At 32.4% G+C, this 24933-nt stretch overlaps 1 protein-coding gene across 6 annotated transcripts in view; it reads right to left on the bottom strand.

Annotated features, from left to right (window-relative positions):
* Window positions 1-12345: 12345 nt before the first annotated feature.
* The window catches only part of LOC115878225 (protein alan shepard), a 225268-nt gene continuing 212680 nt past the window's right edge, over window positions 12346-24933 (bottom strand). For 5 of the 6 annotated variants that reach the window (XM_030894650.1, XM_030894646.1, XM_030894648.1 and 2 more), the window contains exons 8-11: window positions 21710-21867; window positions 16483-16620; window positions 16074-16322; window positions 12346-13976 (exon numbers count right to left, since the gene is read on the bottom strand). In XM_030894650.1, the coding sequence (XP_030750510.1) occupies window positions 13866-13976; window positions 16074-16322; window positions 16483-16620; window positions 21710-21867 (656 nt within the window). In that variant the 3' untranslated portion in view covers window positions 12346-13865. The remainder of the gene's footprint in view (window positions 13977-16073; window positions 16323-16482; window positions 16621-21709; window positions 21868-24933) is intronic. The other variant, XM_030894647.1, reaches the window with a different exon arrangement.

Below are 24933 nucleotides of genomic sequence, written 5' to 3'. Positions count from 1 at the left end.
TGTTTATTTTTTCCGCGTATTGTTGCAATGCGCATTTGTTTATTTTTATTATTTTAATTTGGGCCACGTACTTCGCACAATCCATTGTGTTTTTGTTTGCGTAGAGAATTTTTGAATCCACAGGTCTCAAAAACAACCATAATTCTCGTGAACTCCTTTAATAAATTTTTTTCGCACAATTATAGTAAAATCATGTTCATTACTATAACTTTCTTCACTGAAGGCACATTCTTCATCGCAAATCGAAAATAGGATCTTCTTAATATTTTCCATATTACACCACGGAGTAGGTACCTGTCTATAACTTCACAAGTAAAGTAAATACCTACGGAAGTCAACAAAAGGGAAAAGGAAATTGGAAATGGTGTGTTCATACACGCTGCAAACTGCTACCGTGTATACTATTCTGCGTGGTACTATATAGCCGTGTATATTTTACAATTCTTGATACGGCGAGTGATCATCACTGTAACAACGTATATTATTTCTGGGAACACTTTATCAGTGTATAATTTACGCTAACCAATAGGATTCAAGAAAAATCCAATTTACACTGTATTCATGTATATATTACAAAATCGCCCACCGGAAGATCACAATAATGCTAAAAAAATCGGAGAACTATTGAAATATGCAGCGGAATTCAATTACCTCGGTAGTTTGATTTCGGAAAAGGCCAATATCAATTCTCAAATTCAGCACAAGATTAGCAGCGCCTCAAGAGCATTCTGGAAATTAAAAGATGGGGGTTTCTACAATCTTGATTTGAGCACAAAAACGAAACTTGCAGCTGTGCTTGCAGTGTACTGAGCAATAATAATCCCCACAATATTATATGGAAACGAAACCTGGGTGCCGTACCGCCGACACATGAACGCATTAAACAAGTTGCAGCAGAGACACCTTAGACAACTCTTAAGAATCAAATGATTCCACCAGATCTCAAGCGTATCTATCCTTGAAAAGGCTAGCTGGGAGAGCATTGAAGTCATGATTACAAAATCCCGCATAAGATGGGCTGGTCACGTATGCAGAATGCAAGAAAACCGCATACCAAAATCTCTGCTTTACGGTGAGTTTGTAGACGGTAAGAGGAAGCCGGGTGGACAACTCAAAAGGTATAAGGATATTTTCCACGAAAGCTTAAAGGGGATTAACATGCAGAATGAGTAGGAAGAAGCAGCGCACAGTAGGACGCAATGGAAAAGAATAGTAAACTCAGTTAACAGCGACAACCAAAAAGTAAATAGGCAACAAAGCAATGAGATTTTTGAATGTCCGGAGTGCGGAAGAAAGATAACATCATGTATCGGGTTTTTCAGCCACAGAAAAGCTCATGAAAGAAAACGCCTTGCGTGACCATCTTCTGATGCGTGTCAAATACTCGTCAGCTAGTAATGGCAGTACGTATGTGTGTATGTATGACACTTAAATAACCAATGGGAGCTGTACTAAATTTAAAATTGACAGCTGTTTGAATTTTGTAGAAATCTCTTAGATTTCTCATTGGTTCTTTTAAAGTGTCGCTGGCGATAGTACGAAGTTCTGAGAATGGGTTTAGAATTTTGATGATCGGTAAGTGAGTCACTGTCGAAAGTTAAAGGCAGATTCTGACGACTCGTGTACTTGACAAACATTTGTAACTGGTATGCAGGGTATACATAGTGCGTCGGGCGTCTATACAAATTTTCTAAGATATTTATTATAGGAGCTACGCCGCACTCTGGCCGGACCCTGTATGACAAAAAAAAATACTTGCCAAGTACACGAGTCGTCAGAGCGCCTCATGGCGCATTCTCATGTAGATACCCAACGCATCGTGTATACCCTATATACCAATTACAAGTGTATACCCTATATACCAATACCACAAATTAACTATAACAGATGCGAAAGAACACCGAATTCCGCGTTCAGGTTTCTGTCACCTTCAGAAAGAGTTCATAGACAATCCGCATCAATGTATAGTTTGGGTTATTATTTGTTTGGGTAAAATTTTAACCTGCACCAATATGTTATCGAGGCATATAATCTCACAGTAATTTAATAGATTACTCGTCATATTATATCAGTTCGTAGGAGATTAGGAAAAAAAAGATATTTATAGTATAAAAAATTAATTTATTTAACAAAATTTAATTAAAGATGTGACAAAATAGTTACTTTTCTATTGGTTCTATCGGACATTTTTCGACTATATAAATTTTTATTTGTAAACTTTAATGCATAAAATATTTTCAATCTAATAAATAATTTAATGATGTAAATAAGAGGAAATTTCTCACATGGTTGGTCAAATTCTATAGTTTTCATTATATCAAACAGCCTCTGAATGTTTTCTTCAGTGCAAAACTCATCAAAATTTAATATAAATAATTTTTCCAGCCTGTAAATAAAATGAACAAATTTTTCCACTTTCATGATCAAAGGCTTTTAAATGGGTAAATAATTTCGAGTTATCCAGAGATTCGGATTCTTTTGCAAATTTTAGACAAATATCACATTGATGTATTTGAAGACCCTTTTTAATGAAGTAGTCAAACATAATTAAAGGCATTTTGAGTTGAAAACATTTCTCAGAGGCTGTTTGATATAATGAAAACTATAGAATTTGACCACCCATGTGAGAAATTTCCTCTTATTTACATCATTAAATGATTTATTAGATTGAAAATATTTGATGTATTAAAGTTTACAAATAAAGATTTATATAGTCGAAAAAAGTCCGATAGAACCAATAGAAAGGTAACTATTTTGTCACATTGTTAATTAAATTTTGTTAAATAAATTATTTTTTTATACTATAAATATCTTATTTTTCCTTATAAATAAACACATTTGTAACCTATTTTAAATAAGATATACAGATTACCAAAACTTAGAAATAACAGTTCAAAAGTTCAACAAAAATCCTACACGCGTTTTTAAAAAGAAACATATAACCACGCACTATGTCACTCCAGCAAGCGAATACGACACCACTCAATAGGCGTGTCGGGTTTGCCGAACGGTTTCCGATGCAGTCGCTTTCTTTCGCATCTGTTATAGGTAATTTGTGCCAATACCATCAAGTACAGGAGTCGTGAGAATGCGCCTTTAAGAACTATGACGATAATTCATAAAAAAAAATATAAGGTATACTTATTATTTGGTATGCCCCCTCTTGGTCACTAAAATTAAGATTCTTGATTTTTCCACAACGAAGTTACAAGGACTGTAAATAAAACGAAAACGAGTTTTTGGACAAATACAGTTTTATTTACCAACACATGGTGAAATAACTTACAAAATCAAAAACAAAACATTACTTAAACTTTAACAAAAAACACTTACTTAACACTAATTTCACTTAACTAACCTGAACTTTAGCTGACATATGAAGTTTGCACCTTGCCATCCGGGCCGGAGCCCTACCCAGGCCGCAAATCAATACGAATTAGAACCGCCAACAGTACGACCCGGCCCAGTTAATAAATAGACCTATGTATAAACACTAACTAAAGATCGCCTTCATACCTCAGCCAAAATCGATTTCAAACTTACGCCTAGGTTTTTTTTCTATTCTAACTTTTTTTTCCTTTCTTATCTTAAAGAACTATCCTCTTTTTTTCATGTTATATCTAAAGTACTAACTCTAAACCTATAAGCTAAAACCTAAAGCTAGAAAATGCTCTCGCATACATCTTTACAATGATCTCTCTCACGTGTTTCGATCATATATGATTCACTTAAATAGGTAGTCGTTTTTAGTCATTTTTACCTTCTAAAATTGTTTCTTATACGCCGTCACTGGCATATAAAAATAAACGGGTTTTACTGTCTATTCGGTTTAACATTAGAAAAATGTCTCTAAAGTAATGAATGATGTCAATATAATAGATTTTTTTGGGTTTTAGCTAAATACGCTCAAGTAACAACATTTTGCCATTCGGAAAATAAAACAAGCATTTGTCCAAGAAGAAAAAAAAAAGAAAAAATACAATAAAAAACGTTCGCAACCAAAATAAACTCTCTATTCAACAAATTAAATCGTGCTTTAGGGTGTACGCACAAATAATATGTAAACGAACAAAATGACATTAATTGAGCATCAAATCTCAGTTAAGAGAGCTATACTAACCGTCTGAGGTTCGGATTTTATTTTCAAATTTCAACCAAACTCCATCCACTTCAGTTATAATGAATATAAAATATTTTAACTATCAATGTTAGGTACTGAAAAATACCTAGTCCCCCAGAAAGAGCCCAAAACGTTTCTCAATTTGGTTGCATAATATCTTATGTCTAAAGTGAAGGCTATAACTAGTGATTTTTGTCTTTTATTAAGATAACATTGATTGTACTCGTTGTATTTAGAAAATGAACTAAGCGAAGTTCATAATTTGAACATGTTTTACCTTGAAATAACAGATTTAGTTGTAGGGAAATTGTCATATACATGTAAAAGAATATACTGCAGCATTTCAAACATTAATGATTTGTAACTGTCCAATCAAAGTGCTCACATCATCGAGCAAGCGCAGAAAACTTCTGACAACCCAAAGATAGACTTATGCGGGAACTGCCTTTTTACTGATTTGGTGAGATTTTAACGTGTAAGACAGTGATGTAGACAGCTTAATGGAAAATCAAATGTATTAAAAAGAGATAACAATTGGGTCGACACATTTCTTCTATGTGGTATTGCCGGATTTTGCATCAAAATTTCAAACCGCACAAGTAGGCGTTTACGAAAAATGTTGCAGTTAGGGTTTGAACTTTATTTTTCTCTATTAGTTACATACTACGTTTTACTATAGCTGTAATAGATTACATGTTTTTAGTTTTTAAAATAGCTTATATTTTTCTGCACACATTTTCCTACAAACGTAAAAAAAACGACAACACTGTATGCCGCGTTTGATTTTGTCACTCTGTCTGTCAACCGGTCATATATATTTATCTCTGTCGCACTCATTAAAATCCAGACCACATAAATTGGATGACCAGCAGGGTATATCTAACATTGGTCACTTTATTTTAGTGGTTTGTATTTTACAGCACAGGATAGAGATAAATATATATGACCAGCTGACAGACAGAGAGGGATAAAATAAAAAGTAGTATACAGAGTTGCCGGTTCGTAAACTATTAAGTTGTTTGCCATGTTTCTTGTGTTTCACGTGTTCGTTCGGCTTGCTCGCGCGTTATGTGGACGCAGCTTTATACGTTAAAATCAAGACATATTTATTCTTCAATATTGGGACACACACAAGACAAGAGATAGCGGCAGTATATTCTTTTATATGTATATGGAATTCCGGAATACTGAAGTAAGAGTTTTTGGCGATAGAATACCGATTATTTCTGATGGAAATTAATGAAAATGATTGGTAATTTCTCTCGAACGGTTAGCACACCTGATTTTCGTTTAGCTTATCTACTTTTTGCTACTAAATAACAGTTTGATGGAGGGTGCATTATTAAGACACGTCGTCCTGCAATAGCAGATGGTTATATTGTGCCTCTTACACTAGACCCTGGCCTCCACGCACATATTTTATTGTTTTTTCGAAATCCGCCGACATCAGCGCCACCAATTTCCGATATAGGCCAATCAGATTTAAGAGGTCACTTAGAAAATAGTGTGGAAAGCTAATTATTGATTCTCTTCCGCGTCAAACCTTCTCTTTCGCGTCAAATGAACCAATCAAATCAATAATTATTTTTAGAACACTTTCCCAAGCGATCCCTGTAATATATCTTATTTGACTGGGCTAATATGGTATACAAAGAGAAAATTGCAGAGGGCGCTAAGTTCGACCGAATTCGTTACTAGCAAAAAAACAACCGAAAAAACATACAAATTTCTATCACACAGAGCTATAATTTAAAAAATCTGTTCATCGTCGGTTCAGTGGAAAAACACCGAGTTTTAAAAAAATATATTAAAATATTTTTTTTTCAGTTTATCCCTGTCAATGGACTCTCTGAAAAGGCACGATTTTAAAGTAATCTGAAGCATTTTTGCTATATTTGCCCCGGTTTTTGCTCTGTCAATAAAAATGTTTCAGATTTTATTCTTACGATTTTTTTTCTACCTTTTTTTTCGTCTCAATAAATCTTTAAATGTAAACTTAACAACGACGAGTAAAAACAACAAGAAAAACCATAGGTAAATAGTTCGTTTTATATACTTGATCTCTGTCTATATAATAACCAGCCAATATAAAGGATATAAATAAGAACTTTGGAACCCTATTAAAAATATTTTAATTTATCTTCAAACTGTTTTTCTAGAATTTTCACCAACAAGAAAATATTATTCTTTGAATTAAAAAAAAAACACCAGGATCTGTATTTAAACAAAAACCTTTCTAACTACATATAATTAACTATTCTCATTCTTGTCCCTTTTAAAATAGTGTTAGTGTTAATATTTTTATCCATATCTAGTCAATTCTCTTCAAAAACCAATTTTTAGGCATATTTTTTATTATTTATATTTTTTGGAAACACTGTATACGGGGTTATCTATTATAAGTTTCCTATAAGACGCTGATGGATATCAAGAATTTTGGTTGTTTAGGTTTTCTTTTTTCAGCGTTCTTTTTTCAAATGGGATAACGCTGTATATTATTGCATTTTCGGATTCTACTTGGAATTCCAGATATGTTTAGTTTAGTCGATGACTAAAGAATACAAGGATTAACAACACCCGAGACCAAATTGTTACTATGGTTCCAAACAGTGCCGTGCCACAGATTTTTCTTAACTTAGCTGCTTGAAGAGATTTATATTTTTCATAAATGTTTTGACTACGCCTATGGTGTATGCTGCTTATTTAGGTGGTATCATAGTAATTAATTATAAAAAAAAAGTAATAAAATGTTAACAAAAAGTATAAAACTAGTATCGACCATAGCACATATCAAGTACATATTATATTAGAAAAAGAATTATCAAATTCAATAAGAAAACGCTAAAAACAACGCTACAACCTATGAAACGTAACTCCTGGCTCTTCCTTATCGTTGTGGCTTTTATACTTGAAAGCTGAATAAATCACCATTGTAAGAAAATTTGGACAAAACAACAAACTATTAAAAATCGCTAAAATTGTCGCTGGTGACACATACGTTATCTCCAAAAAAAATGAGCGTTACGTATCGTTGTATTCTTTAGCCATTGATTTTCGTTGATGACATAACCTATTTCTATACGTAACCGTTTCTGTAATATTGACATTTGAAAAATGACAATTTACCCCCTATGACATGATGCAGAATCCAAATATAGAACATCAATCAAAAAAACATCATAGTCTCTCATCTTACTTTTTCATAAGCTATCGAATGACACTTACTTTATAGTTAACCTCGAGTTAGGACCTTCAGTTAACTTTAACCTCGCGTTAAATATGAAAAAAATATCATCTGATGGCTTATAAAAAAACTTAGATAGGAACTTAGATTGCCATTTTTCAAATGTCAATATTTTAGAAATGGTTACAGATAGACATAAGTTCTGTTGTCACATATTCGCTAATCCTCTTTCTAAAGCAAGAGCAAAAATCTTACTAGAACCTTAAACTAACCTTTAAATCTCCAAAATTTCAAAAAACTCAATTTTATCAAATAACAAAACAGGAAACATAGTTTTTCTTATATTAAGTCTATGATTTCATCCAAGCTTCACCATGATCCAAGATGCAAAAATATACAGTGTTCCATTGAAAAAAGGTGTAAAACCCGATATACTTATTTGTTTTAGTTGGTGGAAAATTCCAGAGAAAAATTTGAAGAGAGTTAAACATGAAACTTCAACTTACAAAACTTTCTTTTTAATCTCTTAGCTTTATTTTTTAAATTACTACCTGAGGAGTTCCTTTATGCGTCCGACTACATCTCGTATCTGTATTTTTTTGGGGTAAAACTAAAATCTGAAACAGGTTTTGCCGTGTTTGGAGCCCCCAAAGTTCGATTTGAACGCCGCCACGTCATCGATAAACCAGCAGAATTGTCTAAAATGCATTCTCTAATATAGTTACTATACATGACTGAAAAAATATGAAAAAATCACAGCTGCGGTTCTGTCGGTTTATCAATAATTTTCGAAAATGTCCCACTCTTAGCGTATATCGGTTTGTATTTTACTATTATTTAATATTTTTTTTAGTTTGTCAGTCCATTATTTCCTCATTTTTTTTTCTCTAAAACAGATAATAATAATTCTATTTCCGTAAATAAACTCTAAAAATAAAAATTGCACTATAATACATATAAAACTGTATAGATTGATTTTGTAAAAAGGATACAAATCGAAATAAATAAATTATCATCCGAATAAATAACGTATCCGACATTGGAATGTCAAATATACAAGAACATTTTATATACAGGGTCGCTGATGTGTATAGAAACGGTCGATTATTATTAGGTAAAATATACGAGGTATCGCAAAAAGTTAAACATAAAAGTTATAGGGTTTTTGAATGTCTATTAGCGAGTAACAAATTTAAGTATATAAAGTCGTGACACATCAAACTTTATTTTTTGTTTAAATGGAACCCCCTGTTACATATTTCAATTCTTCCTTCAATTCTAAGCAAAAATCGAGATACACACAATGTGCCTCAAACCAACCGTTTCCGAGTTATTGACTTTTGAAAATATCACTTAAACAATTTGATTTAATTTAATTTCGATGTGTTCAGTTTCATTTAACGATGCCATTCTGCGGAAACTGTATAGTTTTCAAGTTAGCAATTATAGATGTATAAAATGAGGTTATATCAAGTCTGGAAATTAAAAAAATTTCGTTTAACATTTCAAAATCAAAACGTCATAATTCGGAAATGGTTGAATTTAGGTACATAGAAGAATTGAAATATGCAATAATATAGGGGGTTGCATTTAAAAAAAATAAATTTCGATATGCCGCAACTTTATTACCGACCCTGTATACTCAAATTTACTACTAGCTAATAGACATTTAAAAACCCTATAACTTTTGTATTTAACTTTTTGCGGCACCTTGTATATTTTACCTAATAATCGACCGTTTCCACACACAACAGCGACCCTGTATACTGTATACATACCCTCACATATAAGGCCAACATCAAAAGTATATAACTAGATATCTAAAAAGTACCCTTCTAACGTCTTCTTTTTGTTGGTAACGGTAATCTGGACGGGGCCTACTTTGTTTACGCGGATTCCGAACCGCGGTCCTCAGCCATATCATTGTCAATGGCCTACCAACTTGGCGAGTGTCTAAATCAACTCTTACTCACGAGATATCATCCGATCTCATCCGGCCTTGAACCGGCGTGAATGAGCAGTGTGTGTCAATAGATTTTACACCGGTGTTTTTACACCGAGAACCGGTGTTTCCACGTACCTGGGCCCTTTTCCTAGTTAGATATCTAATAGTAAAAGAGTATATCTCAGATTTTATCTAATAGTTTATAAAAAACATTTTTGACATAATCCTTATATGTAAGAATATATTAATACAACATACAACACCAAAACTGGAATTTACCTCAACACAACATAAAATAAAAACAATTTCTTTATCGATATAAAGTTCACACAAATTAATGTAATACAATGAAAAATATAAAGTTTGTATGCTGTACATTGTATATGTGTTACAGTAAAAGTTGAAAATCAGTGATTGTTAACAATTACTAGAAAAAGCTCACATTCACTGATTTCATAAGATTACGCCAGTAAAAGTTCAACATCTATTTTCGAAACCAACTTTTACTAGTGAATGCTAGCATTTCCTGAACGATAGCAGTGAGTTTGAAAGATTCAGTTATCGCGGTTGCCACATGTTATAAAGTATAAGAATAAATAAGGATAAGTTTAATGATAGGCAATAAAGGATAACATTAAATTGGGCCAAACGTTGGCAACGTTGACAGACAGGCGTAAATTCGCTTTGTTTTTTTTGTGGTTTATGTATAATTGTTTTGTTATCATTGTAAAAAGTGCTGTGTGGTATTTTCCCTATGAATATGTGCTATTCCTTATTAAGGTAAATTGGGCACTCGCAAAAATATAATAGTTCTTGTTTTTCATTTTTCAATATAAATGAAGTTATAGCAAAAGTTAAGCATGCAAGAGAAAAAGATATTAAGGAACCTAGTGACTATGAACTTATTAAACGTTTTGATATGCTTGAAGTAGCGGGTTTGAAAAAACGAATAACTCCCGTTGAAGAAAACCTTGTACCAATAAGTAATCTTATATTTATGAATATTTTTTTTTTTAATTATATTGTACACTTTAAAATGTTTACTATGTTTCCCATTTAATATTTAGAAGGTTATAATATGTCGTTATTTTCTATAATTTTTAATAAATATACTAAAGAAATAAAGTGTAATATTAAGATATGTAGATCAGCTTAAATACTGAGGTGATCCGATATTCTTAAAAGTTTCATTTGTTCTAACTTCCACCAACATCTCCTCACCACACTCTCCATGTACAATAGAATAACTTTTACTGGCAACTTTTAATAAATGTTACTTTCACTATAGTGAATGTTAGAAATTACTAGGAAAAGTCGACAAATCTTTTTAAATTACCACATTCACTGGTCCAATGCGTAATTGCTAGCATTTCCTAGGAATGTTAACAATCTCACTGAATTTCCGACTTTCACTGTAACATATGTACCAATTGATTCCGAATTTGTATTTTTACAAACGAACAAAATAAATTGAAATAAATAAGAACTATACAATTTGTTTATCCCTCCAATAGGAGGAGAATAAATTATTAACATAAATATAAATAAAGACAAACGAACCTTCGAACGACAAAAAAAACAACAAAAGAAAAACACCTGTCGAATGATTTTTGGAAGTGTTTTACTAATATTGTATAGATGTTAAGTATTAGGAAGAGTTTATTTGATTTAACTTGTGAGCAGTTTCGCGCATATGTGTAGTATAAGTGTACAACTACCTATGTAGATCTTCATCAAAAAATAAAATACTAAATTTACCTAAACTATGCCGTCCCGCTCTGTCGGGACGGCTTGGGAAGATCGATCAAAACACCGTAAATTTTCCGTTCTATCGTTATCAGCCGCACAAATGTTTACGCGCACATAGTTTACCAAATTACCAGCGTAGAAATTAAGAAAAAAAAACAACAAATAGAAGAATTAAAAAAAAACATATACTCAAAATTATCACCTAATATTATTTGGTCGCTTTGGGAAGCCACAATTTTATTATACAACTTAACGCAATCTCCATTACTATAGTCAAATGGTAGTTCTTCGAAATGGACCGTTCAATCACCGTGGACTAGTCAGCACCATGGAAACTAACATTCTTATGGCCTCTACTTGAAAAGAAAGGTCTAAACCTAAAAAACTAACCTAATTTCACTTTTAATAGTGTCTTATTCAATTTAATAAAAATTATGTGACCAAAAGTTATACTTTGAATTGATATTTCACAGACATTTATCATAATTTAACTCAACATAAAAAAATTCAGTCTTTTCAAAATTACAGATACCCTAATACTACTTACCTCTCTGCTAACTTTACCCTAAACTGCATAACATAATCGCAGATTATACCAAGAACAAACAAAATATACAAATACTTTTTATATAAAATATAATAGTCCTAACTTTTGATATTTCAAAAATATAATTTGATTTTTCTAAGCGCAGATACACTCAGTAGCAACTAGCGATGTTAGATACTGAAATTACATTGTAAAATATGTATTTTCAAAGTCTTCTGGACTGATTTGAGACTTTAAAATCTTGTTTGTCCAGACTTTGCCGACAAGGGCAGTGTCAAAATTACCTCCAAAACTAGTCTCAAACCAGGCCATTTGACTTTGGAAATACTTTACCAACGTTAATTTAATGACAACTTTATGATTTTTTTTCATTTCCAGTTTTTTTATTTCACCAGTTGATACTGGATATACATACTACTAAAAACGTTGAGTTTGTTCCCAAGTACAATCTGTGACATCAGCAAATCTTAAAAACCTACCAATACTCGCGAAGATACAGATTCTTCAATACCAGTCCATAAATGAATTTTAAAAACATTTAAATAATATAAAATTTAGTTTTACTGTAATCTTTTGAGAATACTTTGAACAAAAGGACTAAGAAAGGATTCTAATGATATTTTTATATTCATGCATTAGAAATAGAATCGACGCCATAACACGCCATTTTTTTGACAGTTTTGTTGACTCCCCGAAATTAAATCTAAAATGATTCGAATAATTTACCCTAGTTTATATTTTATCACGATTTAAATAAAATCAGATGCCACTGATATTAAAGCACCATCACGGTCGTGATAATTTTGTTGACATGCCCCTTCCTTGGCCTTCTTATTCAATGACAGCTACTAAAACAAAATACTTAAAAATGAAAATGTCGATTTTTTATGTCAAAGTTTGTCAGATAGGTATACCAAATGCTTTCTCATCCTGCGAGACTGTGACACTGAAACACCTAACTAATTTTAATTGATTTAAGTAAATTTGTGTTCGAAAATCACTGAGAAACTTGTCTCTAGTTTCGTAAATAAATATTTATATTTTTAAGTATTCAGTTTCAGTAGTTAAATTGACAAAATTTTACAGCAATAAACCCTCCACAAAGGTATAGACAAAATTTCTTTTCAAGTAGGCGCCATATCTTTGTTTCTATTAAATTTATTTTTAGAGCTACCGATAATAATCAACGAAATGAAACTCTGAAAATTTGATGAAACAAGGCTTTACCTCTAGGGCGAGAACAACAGGTGATTGAACTATCCACTTAAGTCTCGTCTATTTACAATCTAGCTTCTCGCCCAACAACCATAACCATTTCCTTAATTTGACTAGAGTAACAACATCCAAATTTGATAACTTAAGTGCGATTCGCTCTGCACCGTTCCTGTCTTAATATAAATATCTAAATCCCTAGCCTATTCTTTTTAGTTTTTTTTAAATTTAAATTGTGTTGGTATAAACGTTATCTGTGTAAGAAATCCGTCCGTACCCCACCGAATATGTATATATACACGCGAAATTCAATCGATCTCTCTAGTTTCTTACGCAGATATGAGTTAATATATTATGACATATTTTTAATACAATGTTTTTGAAACTAGGAACATACTGTATCAAAAATATCTACTTTACATATTCAGTCCGTTTTTTTTAAGTTTTGTAACAACTGTTGTATAAAAAAGATCAAAATCAACGGAAATGAGAGCCTTTTTTATTAGTTGACAGACTACTACTTGTTCTTCTAGGTAAATTTTAAATCAACGTTACCTGTTCTGATTTATTATTATTTTTTGTCTGGTGATAAACTACTACCCCCTGTAAACAGTCGAAAAACTCGTGTGAACCTTTGTACACAGTCATTTTATGTACAAATCAGTAATTTGTGACGCGCAAGAACCGTTTATACACTCAACAAAACAAAGCACACAGAACATTCGCAAAATAAACTTAAATTAGGTTAGAGTCTCCAACAGCGTTTGTGACAGTCGTCATATAGTCCGTTGGTCTTACACTCAAGACCATTATCGTATTTTGGTACTTAACTACTTATTTAAACACCCGAACGACGAAATAAATAAATAAGTACAGGATTTTCTTTGTTTTTGAAGCCGTAATTAAACGGAATTAACATCGATGGAGAGGTCGACAATTAACAAAAAGACTACGGCTATTAGTTTAGCAGTAGCGGCATGGCACTCGGGGAAGTCCAGCGCGGCAAGGGTGCCACTGCGCGCGCGCGTCTCCTTTTAAATAAGTAGCTAATACAAAACCTACGTCGAACCGCAAAGAAAATCTCTTCTATAAACGTATAAATTTGCATCTACTTCTGCGAAGCCGCCTGGTAGGCGCCGTACTGGTCCTCTGGGCTGGCCGCGTTGCTGGTGTGCTCAGAATCGACAGGCATGTGGATGATGGGGTAAGGATAGAACCCCTGCAACAACATTATAGATTTAGTTACAATTTCTTAGTACTTTTTTAAAAAAAAAACAACTTGTTTTAAATACAGTGTGTCCCAGAAATAAGTGCAAGTATTTTAAGGGGTGGTAGATCTGGTCAAAAGAAACATATTTTCTCTTTACCATTTTTCAAATAAATTGAAAATAACCGAGTTATTTAATTTTGAAATTTAAAAAAAAATAATAGCAACATTTTGAGAACCGCCGGCAGATATCGCCAACTACATCCAATTACCCGGATCAAGCCCGGATCTCAGGTAATTCGACGCCCTGTGTTGCCATATCGACAAGAAAGTATATGCTTAAAAATAAGTCATAAAATCACACCACCTGAGGAGTTTTTAAGATTTTGATATTATTACACAAAATAAAAAAAACTACCCAAAATTTAAAAAAGATACTTATGACAGATCGATGTAACTGTGACAGTTCTCTTTTTCGATAGACTTAACTAAAATACACTTGCTGCTTTACTTGTACATGCTATTATAATAACTGCTAAAATAACAGTTCTCATTTCTAACACATTATTTTCATATAGGCTTCATCACAGTTTGAACCACTGATTTACAAAATACCTTGAAAAGCGCACATTACTTTAAATACCTTTCTGAATGAATAAATGTTGAGAATCATTGTCTCTTATCGCTACTTTACGAACTACTTTTAATCTAAGAAAATACATGTTTCATTCAACATATTTTGTTTTTTCGCTATCTTTTCAATGTATTTCGACAATGCCATAAACAGCAAACCATCAGCCAAAAGAGCCGCGTGTCAACTGGTTCTTTGTTCTCTCGTTCTTTGAGTCGTCGCGTCGCATCGCCGGCGCCGTGTCGAGCTTGCGTCATTCAACGATATTAAGCGAGGTTGCCGTAGTTTCAACAATTTCAAATTCAAGACATTCGAAGCGTTCAAATTCGTATTAAATTTAAAAATAAAACACAGAAACATGAAAGGAAACAAACAAAACAAAAATGAATTGATTATTCGTTGGGCCGTTTTCGATATATTGAATTCTGAATTACGATAAACATTTTAAGAATTTCTTTTTTGTGACCTGATTGTGAATAATATGATGAATCATTTTAATAAATTTATTCCAAAATAAAGTTATTTTGCAGCATAACAAAGATTTTCGTAACCGTAACGTTATAGTTAATATTCGGTGGTTTTTGTTAAGTTTTCATTGAAAGGGTACAAAAAAGTACTAAAAATAATTGATGTGTTTTTTTTTAAACAATTATTAGTAATGAGCATTGATAAAAGATTAAATTTAACATTCCTAATTTTTTGTGTAGAAAATTGTGTTTTGTGTAGAAATCAATTTATAAATATAGAACTATGTAGAATGTGGATAACATAGGAGGTTGCAACACTGCAAGGTTTAGATACACAGTAGAGAAATCTCAGGTGAATAAACAAGTGGCACTAAAAAGTTTTTTAAAATTTCCCGGAAAATGTCACGAAAAGAAAAAATTTCACATTTTCAAATTTTTTTTTCTAGTGTCGAAATATACTACCAGTTAAAATACTTGCACTTATTTCTGAGACACCCTGTATATAAAATACCCAGTGATGGAATTCTGGAGATCAGGACACTGTCTCCTCAACGAATACCTCAGTAGGCTGAAGCTGAGAAACGACGGCGAATGCAGATTCTGCGGGGAAAATGGGGAAACACCAGAACACCTTATCACTGAGTGCGCCGAGACGACGACCATTCATGCCATTAACTTTGGTACGGTTGGTGTGGAGGACGGAGAGCTGGCCTCTGTGGAGCCGTCTCAATACTGACTTTTATTAAAGCCCTGAGACTGTATGATGAGTTATAACTCGTTATAACTCAAGAAAGGGGATCACACAATAGATCTGTAAGGTCGCGGTGATTAACTCCCCTCCTAGACATTCTACTACTATTCTACTATGGCATTGATTACTCTGAGATTGTTATAAATTAGGGAATTGTAGCGAATTTTGAAGCTGTGATCTAGGAAATCTACAAATTTTAATTTGGTCCTCGATCCACAATCAGGGCCTTCGTAATTTAGACGTTTCAGATCAGTCCTTACCTGGGGTGGAATGTAGGAGCCCGGGGCTTGCGTCAACTGCATGGCGTTCATCTGGGTCGTGAGCTGGGGAATGACACTTGTATAAGACATGGCCGTGTCGCTCTGCAGCATGACGGGTATCGCGCGCGGAGTCTGGCCGTCCCTGGAGGGCACGTGGCCCTGCAGGTTGTAGTCCTCGACGCTGGGCAGAGCCATGCCGGACGACGTCATCACGTACTGAGGCAGCCACTGAGCACTGTAGTTGGGGTACTGAAACGAAACATTATAAGTAGATAAGTTTCTTGATATGCTCCTTCCTTAGTCTATTTATTCAAAATACTAAATAAACAGTCTACCGAAAATGACACACATCTGATCATAGTTTTATGCCAAATAAAATCTAACAAAAAGTCTCTAGAATATAACATACCTGAGGAATATGCCTATAATTAGGGTATGGCACCATGTGCTGGCCAGCAACACCGTTTTGAGCAAGGGCTTCTGAGGGGTAAGCCATGGTGCCCATGGAGTCTTGTGCATCACGCCACTTCATGGTATTATCGTTAGACTAAACATAAAAACAATAAATACCAAAAAAACTGCATATAGCCGTATCCATTCTGGAAGTAAACTTACCCGTACCAAGAACGGTTCTTTGCTATGTTGGAACAAACCTATTTTCATCTAAAAATTTAATATACTTGGTCATTCTAAATCCGTAGTTTGTACTTTAACTTTTACGACAAAGATAAAGGTACTTGATTTACATTATAACCAGCTAATAGACAGAGACAAATGGCAATACCATAGACTTAAAATAAAATATAGACTGAGCATCTCATTCATAAATAGCTGGAAAATGCGGTTAGACAATGTTTTGTTATTGTTGTGTTATTGTTTTACGTTTTAACGAGTGCGACACGAACGATAGATAGGTTGTCTTCGTCGTAACGGTCGTTCTCTGACGAGAAATGCAACACTCTTTCGTTTTTCTGTACACCTGAATTCTCCCTATCATAGCTGATAGTCCAAAAACGATTAAAATAATAAAATACATGTCATAGAAAAAATTTTAATAATCGAAATTACGTATTTAATTTTTGAAATTAATAATAAATTATTAATTTTAGTCAAACATTTACAACCCTAATATTAATCAAAACAGGATCTATTCTATAAATATAATAGAATCGACGACATGGAAACAGAAAAAACTTTGCGATTGTTGTAATTTTTTTTTCTGGTAAGTGATGTCTTATTATGTAAATTAGAGAAAACAGAAATCTGTTTCATTAAAGCAAGGAAGGAAGGAAGGGATAAAATGAAAACTACATTTATTTAACTCAGTACTATCTTTATTATACCGGGTGCGTCCCAAAAGTGGCTCGCCCCCATAAATTTTTGATTTTTTCAAATCAAGATTTCGTATATTAGTATATGACATAAATTAGGATTGATTGACGCATTCAATTGTTTTTGGTCACTTCCTGTTTCACCGGAAATGACTATAATTTTGATTTTTAAATGGCACCCTAGGTATCTATTTTATTATCTTTATCTACGTTATTCGATAGAAAATGACACTCTGAATAGAATGACATATCATATGTCAACTGTTGACATTTTCGCATATGGTTTAATTGAAATTGTAAAACGCGGTTCATAACGACAATTTGACTCGAAATACCAAGTATCAATATATTCATAAAAAAATGCTTTTTCCAAATATGCTAATGAGTCACCTTTGTTCCATTTGAAAAAAATGACATATGATTAAAAATACGATTTGTGCATCTTTTAACCGGCATAGACAAGACACGAAAGACATTAGACGATCAAAACTATTTTTCCAAGGCTCCTTGATTAAAACTTAGTGTTTAACACCGCCGTGGCACCCTGGATTGAAATTTAAAATACGATTTGTTTTTAACCGGCAATGTCAAAAGTTGACATATGATATGTCATTCTATACAGAGTGTCATTTTCTATCGAATAAAGTAGCAATATACCGAGGGTGCCATTTAAAAATCAAAAGTTGTAGTAATTTCCGGTGAAACAGGAAGAGACCAAAAACAATTGAATACGTCCAATCCATCCTAATTTATGTCATATACTAACATACAAATCTGTTTTTTTATCTGAAAAAATAAAAAAGTCATAGGGGGTAAGCCACTTTTGAGATGCACCCGGTATATTAAAAAATATTGTTTCATAATGTAATATCAATAAAATTCTTGTATATTGTTTTAGATTCTGAAGATAGGTTTAGAATAAACCAGAATATATTTTTAACTGACGCTGAATATAATTAATCTATTATGTATAATAACAGGGTTATAATTATGATTTTGTTATAAAAACCTTTATAAATGATTATGTAATAGAAAAAATTCAGATTTTACATTTTACTAAAATATTATCTAAATAAGCGCCTTTCTACAACAACGCCACTGTCTCCCAATTGGTAAATTGAGAGTTGCCTACCGGTCGAAATTCGTTTCGAGACTTAAATCACAGAATATCTAGCTACGCAACAGAAAAATACTTGAAATGAAAGAGCTAAAATTGCACAAATAGAATACTAGATGGCGCGACAATATCATAATCAGAATATAATTAGAAATTTTGAACTTTCGGTTTTGGATCGACGGCTCGTCGACGGCCTTATAGCTCGGCTAAATATGCACAGTTGCCAGATTCAAAAGACTTGAATTGGCATCCCATTCTTTTATTGTGTATAATGCAGTATGTGTTTCTTTCTATTCTTCTTTTCTTGTCAGATACACTTATATTAATTATTCCTTTGGCTATTAAAATAGTTTTAAGTATATTATTACAAAACATATACATTTTTAATATACACTATACCTTATAATGTTAACTAAGAAAATACCTTTTAATTACCTTTAAAATTAATAATATACAGGGCGATTGATAGTGATATTTATTAATGCTGGAACGTTAGTAATGAAATATAAGTTTAATAATAATGGAAATAATTTATTAAAATGCAGTACAAAAAGTGTTAACTCACTAAAATATACTATAATAACAAATTTCTTCCGTTTGCCACGTTATTTATATAGATCTAGGTAGATTTTAAAAAGTGACACAGGTACAATTAATAATATATTAGTTCGGCATAAAAGTTGCTGTCACGACATCGAACAATAAATTAAAATTCGTAAAATAAATTAAAATTATTAATTAAAGAAATCTTTATAAAGAAACGCAAGTATACCAAATTTGGGCCCAATCGAACTCCAGGAAATTATATCATAATAGTGTACTATATTATGGTACCACTTGATATGCTTTAAGGTACCATAATATTGCAATGTCACAGAAGATCCGTAATATACCAAATTTAAGAACAATCGAACGCCATGAAATGGTATCGTAATATGGTACTATATTAAGGTACCACTTTATATATATCATAGTACAATCATATTACAATGTAACCGAAGATACGTAGTATACCAAGTTTAAGCCCAATCGAACGCCAGGAAATGGTATCGTAATATGGTGCTATATTAAGGTACCGCTTTATATGCATCATAGTACCATCATATTACAATGTCACCGAAAATACGTAGTATAATATAATAATATGAAGTTTAAGCCCAATCGAACGCCATGTACGTAATATAGTACTATATTTGGTACCAGTTGATATGCTTCATGGTACCATAATAATGCAATGTCATCAAAAATACGCAAGTATATATCAAATATGAGCTCAATCGAACGCCAGGAAATGGTATTGAAATATGGTACTATATTAAGGTACCACTTTATATGCATCATAGTACCATCATATTACAATGTAACCGAAGATACGTAGTATAACAAGTTTAAGTCCAATCGAACGCCAGGAAATGGTATCGTAATATGGTACTATATTATGGTACCTCTTATTATGCTCCATGGTACCATAATATTACAATATCACCGAAGATACGTAGTATCCCAAATTTAAGCCCAATCGAACGCCATGTACATAATATGGTACTATATTATGGTACCATGGTATTAGATGATATGCATCATAGTACCATCATATTACAATGTCACCGAAAATACGTAGTATACCAAGTTTAAGCCCTATTGCCGCCATGTACCTAATATTGCTATGTCATCAAATATGGTACTATAGAAGGTACCACTTTATATGCTACCTGGTACCATAATATTACAATGTCACTGAAGATATAGTATACCAAGTTTAAGCCCAATCGAACGCCATGTATTGTAATATAGTACTATATTATGGTATCACTTGATATGCTTCTGAAAAAAACGGCGTCCAGTTGGCTGGAGAAGGACGATCGTTTGCCATATAAATTTACATATAAAATGACAGTGATATTAATTTCATAGCTATCGCTAACGCCGTTTTTTCCGATTATACAATATGAACTTGGTATGAACACAATCGAACGTCAGGAAGTGGTATCATAATAGTAGAACAATACTTATTATATTGTCGCCGAATTACAATGAAAATTCAGGATTCAATTATACAATCAAACGTCAGGAAGTGATTGTAATTTAGCTCATAAGATTTAATTCCAACTAACATGGCAAACTGAAAAAAACAGCTCTGATCTATTTTAATATGTTTAAATGATGTAGCAAATTTGAAGGTAGGCTTTATCAGGAAGTATTACGATATGAATTACACATTAGCAACACTGCACAAAATTCTTTTAAATTTCGTTTGTAGAAAACTGTTTTCTTTTAAATTTATTGCCCTCTATTATGTAGTAGCGAAACTAGCACATCAAAATATCTGATTTGGAGACAGACTTTTAAAGCCTGTCTCCTTTTGCTACCTACAATTTTATACATGTAACGAGGCTTTTGTTGCGTAGCTAGATATTCTGTGCTTAAATGGATTATTTAAGTTAAATTTCTTGCAAATTTGGCACTGGCGAACCATATTTTATAGTTCTTGAATACAAAAAGTAAATAAAATAAACATTTTAAGGACTGCAAACTAAGAAAATGCGATAATACAGCCAGAGGGAAGTAGCCGCAACAATGCTTTACTACACACGTGCGACGCGTACTACAAAATAATAGAAGAATAAATAGGCGATCTCGCCTCTAATCGGTGTTGCCATATTGTAAAGGATTTATCCTTTTTACGTAGTATTCGACTTATAATTAAGTAGTATAAGGACTATTTAATACATCTATGGAATATTAAAACCTACTTTATTAAAATGCAGTATTAATATCTCAATATATGTATATAATAAGTAAACAAATATTGATAATATTAAAGACGTGACAACATAGGCTGGACGAGGAAGGTTTGGTCGGCTGCGGTCGAGTGTACCCAGAAGTAAACATGTGTACAAAAATGATTGTTTGACCGCGTTTAGATGTAAATAGTGTAGTCTCTATTTTAAGTCTATGGGCAATACCGTATAGAAGATTCGAATATTGTTAGACACAGTCAGTACTTTTTGTCTCTTTATAACATCTATGAATTTTCCATTAGCGTATCTCAGCTATTATTTAGAATGACCAAATCTGTATTCGTTACATGATTTTAGAATGAGATTCTATCTCTTTTTGAAGGTTAAACGTCTTCCAAAATTGATACAACTATATTAAGTTAAGAGTCGTGTAATGATAAAACTTACTTTATTATACAAATTCTTCTTTTTGTTGCCTCCATCGGCAAATTTCACTAACAAGGGATCCTTTGAGTTGCTCAACATCTGATTATTGAATATCTGAATTATTTGTTCGCACTTCTCTTTGGATTCCATGCGAGCAAATCCGACACCTTTAGATATGCCTAGAAAGATAGAGTTGTTATAAAAAGTGACTAAATTCAGTAGTTTTAATTATTTTATATACAGGGTCGTGTCCGAATTGTATTTAGGAAACTTCGACAGCGTATGCTATGCAAAAAATAAGTAAAAAAGATCGTATAAATGTATGTCCTAAAATGCTTCGTTTCGAAGATACAGGGTGTAGAAGTTTCAATTTTATTTTGATTTTTTCCAAATCATTTCTGAACTAATGTCAATCTTGGATGAAAATTGATGTCTTGGTGTTTTAGACATGATTTGATTTTGATGTCAATATGACCCTTACTTGAAGGGGGCGCCAACTACATATTTTTTTTAATACAATAGTTAAAAAAAAATCGCAAAACATTTTCCCCGATGCACGTTATTAATCATATCGACATTGACACTAATATCTATAAACCTGACTAAATAAAAAATTGGCCAAAATGTTTAAATTTGTTGTGTAATTTAAGATACCGAGCAGCTCTTCATTTTACTTTATAGAGCAAATGATAACAGATATGGTAAGAGATATTTTATATAGATTAAAGCTGCAAAAATTAGTTTAAACTAAGGAAGGAGCATAATGCTATCCATGTATTCATGCATGGTGGGCCGAAAAAGGACTCTAGGGTGGAGATCCTTGACAGTTCTATTTGACGATTCATTTGACACATTTCAATTTGATTTGAAATTTTGTGGATTTGTCAGTCTTTACAGAGCTCATTTTATGTTATTTATTATTTATTCTACTACTGATAGTTGTATAAAGGTAGTAAATCTAGATGGAAGTTGTGGCAGAACTTAAATTAACAGTGACACTATCGCGATTTATTGAAAAAGACTCTAAAATAGTTGGTTGTGTAGCATGCGGTAGATCTCGGCAAAAATCGAGTGAAATAATGGAACAACTTTTCGCTGGTAAGTGACTCTATAATATACATACGTGTAGTAAACCAATCATTTATGAAATTCACTTAAATCAACTAATTATATATTTTTTCTTGCATTTTTGCTTACTACTTGTCAAAGATTAGATGTTAAAGAATTTAGATACGTCAATTTGACTTACCTGCTTCAGTAGCGTATCGGATGTTTATGGTTATAAATAATTATTATAACTACTTATCTATTTTTATTAGAATTTTATATTTTTATAACAATTTTAATAACTACCAACATTTATTCACAACGTAAAATAAAAAAAAAATATTGAGTCTACCCCACGTCTACCCTACATCATAGTTTTACATTTTTTAAATAAAATTAGAACGGCACTGATAAACCGGAATTTAAGTCGGCCATATTTGAGGCCCATCGCGGTGGACCTAAGATTTTTGATATGCTCCTTCCTTAGTCTTCTTATTCAAAGGTTTAAACTGAATTTTATTATCGCTTGTTGGTCACATTGCGCCGTTTTCAGCAAGGTTGTCATTTATTATTTGACAATTATCCTAATGTCAGTCATTATTTTGTATAATATCGTGTTGCTTTTGAATCTTTGTAATTCTCGTTTTATTGCCTATTTTCATAGTCTTGTTTTAAAAATTGCACTTTTAAGCAGAAACAGTTCTTTTAAGAACAAAATTTTGAGTTTTTGTGTTGCATTTCTTGAAACCGTGTGTTGAAAATATGCCGAAGCATTTAAATAGTCGAAGCAAAGAGCTTGTAGCTTCCCTGATAAACTATTTTGAACGAGAACGTGCCAATAAAGGTCCTTTATTACCCTTGACTGCAGTCAAAGAAGTAAGTTTGATTGATAAGCACAGTACATCACTTTCAAAGATATTTCTACGTTAGTTTTTATTAAATTCTGTGATTATTAGTCTGCGCATTAATAGCGCATTCTTGTTATTACCACTTATGGCGTTGTAAAATGTTGTAACGTGCCAAAATTTCACTAAACTATTTTGTTTCTTTTCTTTAATAATTTAACGCTAATTGATATTATTATTAGTCTGAAATATCGATCAGTTCAATTCAGTAAACCAAGAATAAATAAATCGTACTTACATGTTAACAAAAGTAATTATTCCATCCTTATTTTTAACTAAACATATTTCACACTTAATAACATTTTTTTTTGCAGCACAAAACTAGTTTGATTTAATACAATTTAATATTTATTTTAGCCGAAATAGATAAAATAATTCTTTCCGCCGTTAATTCTGTTTATATACTAAATACGCATGGTACAAAGAATACAAGGTATGATATTGCGCAGGTTGGTCGCTACGTTACAGGTGATAACAGGCGCTATTGGTCAGCACGCTCCGCGCGCCAGTTCAAATCGTCAAGTTATTGTTATAAACCTGTTTTTTTGTTTATATACCGTCATTGAATTATCGCTAAGCAAGTTACTGTGGAGCAGTGCGTAAGGAGTCGGGCTAGGAAGCGAGAGACCGGAGTTCGAATCTCGGCCGGGACATAACTTTTATTTATTTTTTAAATACTGTTGTATTCTATAGTTTATTTTATAGTATAAAAAAAAGAACTATTTATTCTGTTATTTTTTAATCTCCGGTATTAATATAAATTGATTATTGGTACAATACCTCATTTAATATAAAATAATATTCTACTTTTGAAATGTATCGGGCCCTAATTGTACCTAAAAAGTAATATATTTTTAATGATATACCATATTGTAAACTATTTAATATTTCAGTCACTTAAAAAGTTAATTTGCATTGAATAATTGCCTACCATTAAAGGAAATTTGAGCTATATAATCCTTGATGGGCATATTCTGGGTATGCAAATACTTCCTTTAAATTTTGGGTTTCGTTCAACCGATTTATTCTCAAAACCTGAAACATCTAAATATAAAAAGAAGCACAGGTTACTAATTATAATAAACTTCACCCATAGAATTACTTCCACTAATTATAATAAACTTCACCCTTGGAATTACTTCTATCACAATTACAATACATTATTAATTGGTCTTGTAGCATTGGCATTTTCTACTTTTCGATGGGAAACAATAAAATTCCCAACATTTTTTAAATGATGTAACAATTCCTCTTGTGGTTACTTTTTCATATATATCCTCATCTCTGTCCTCA

The sequence above is a fragment of the Sitophilus oryzae genome, unplaced genomic scaffold, assembly GCF_002938485.1.
Source record: "Sitophilus oryzae breed Bouriz unplaced genomic scaffold, Soryzae_2.0 scaffold_1502_pilon_pilon, whole genome shotgun sequence".
NCBI classification, from domain to species: Eukaryota; Metazoa; Arthropoda; class Insecta; order Coleoptera; family Curculionidae; genus Sitophilus; species Sitophilus oryzae.
This window is presented reverse-complemented; position numbering and strand designations above follow the sequence as displayed.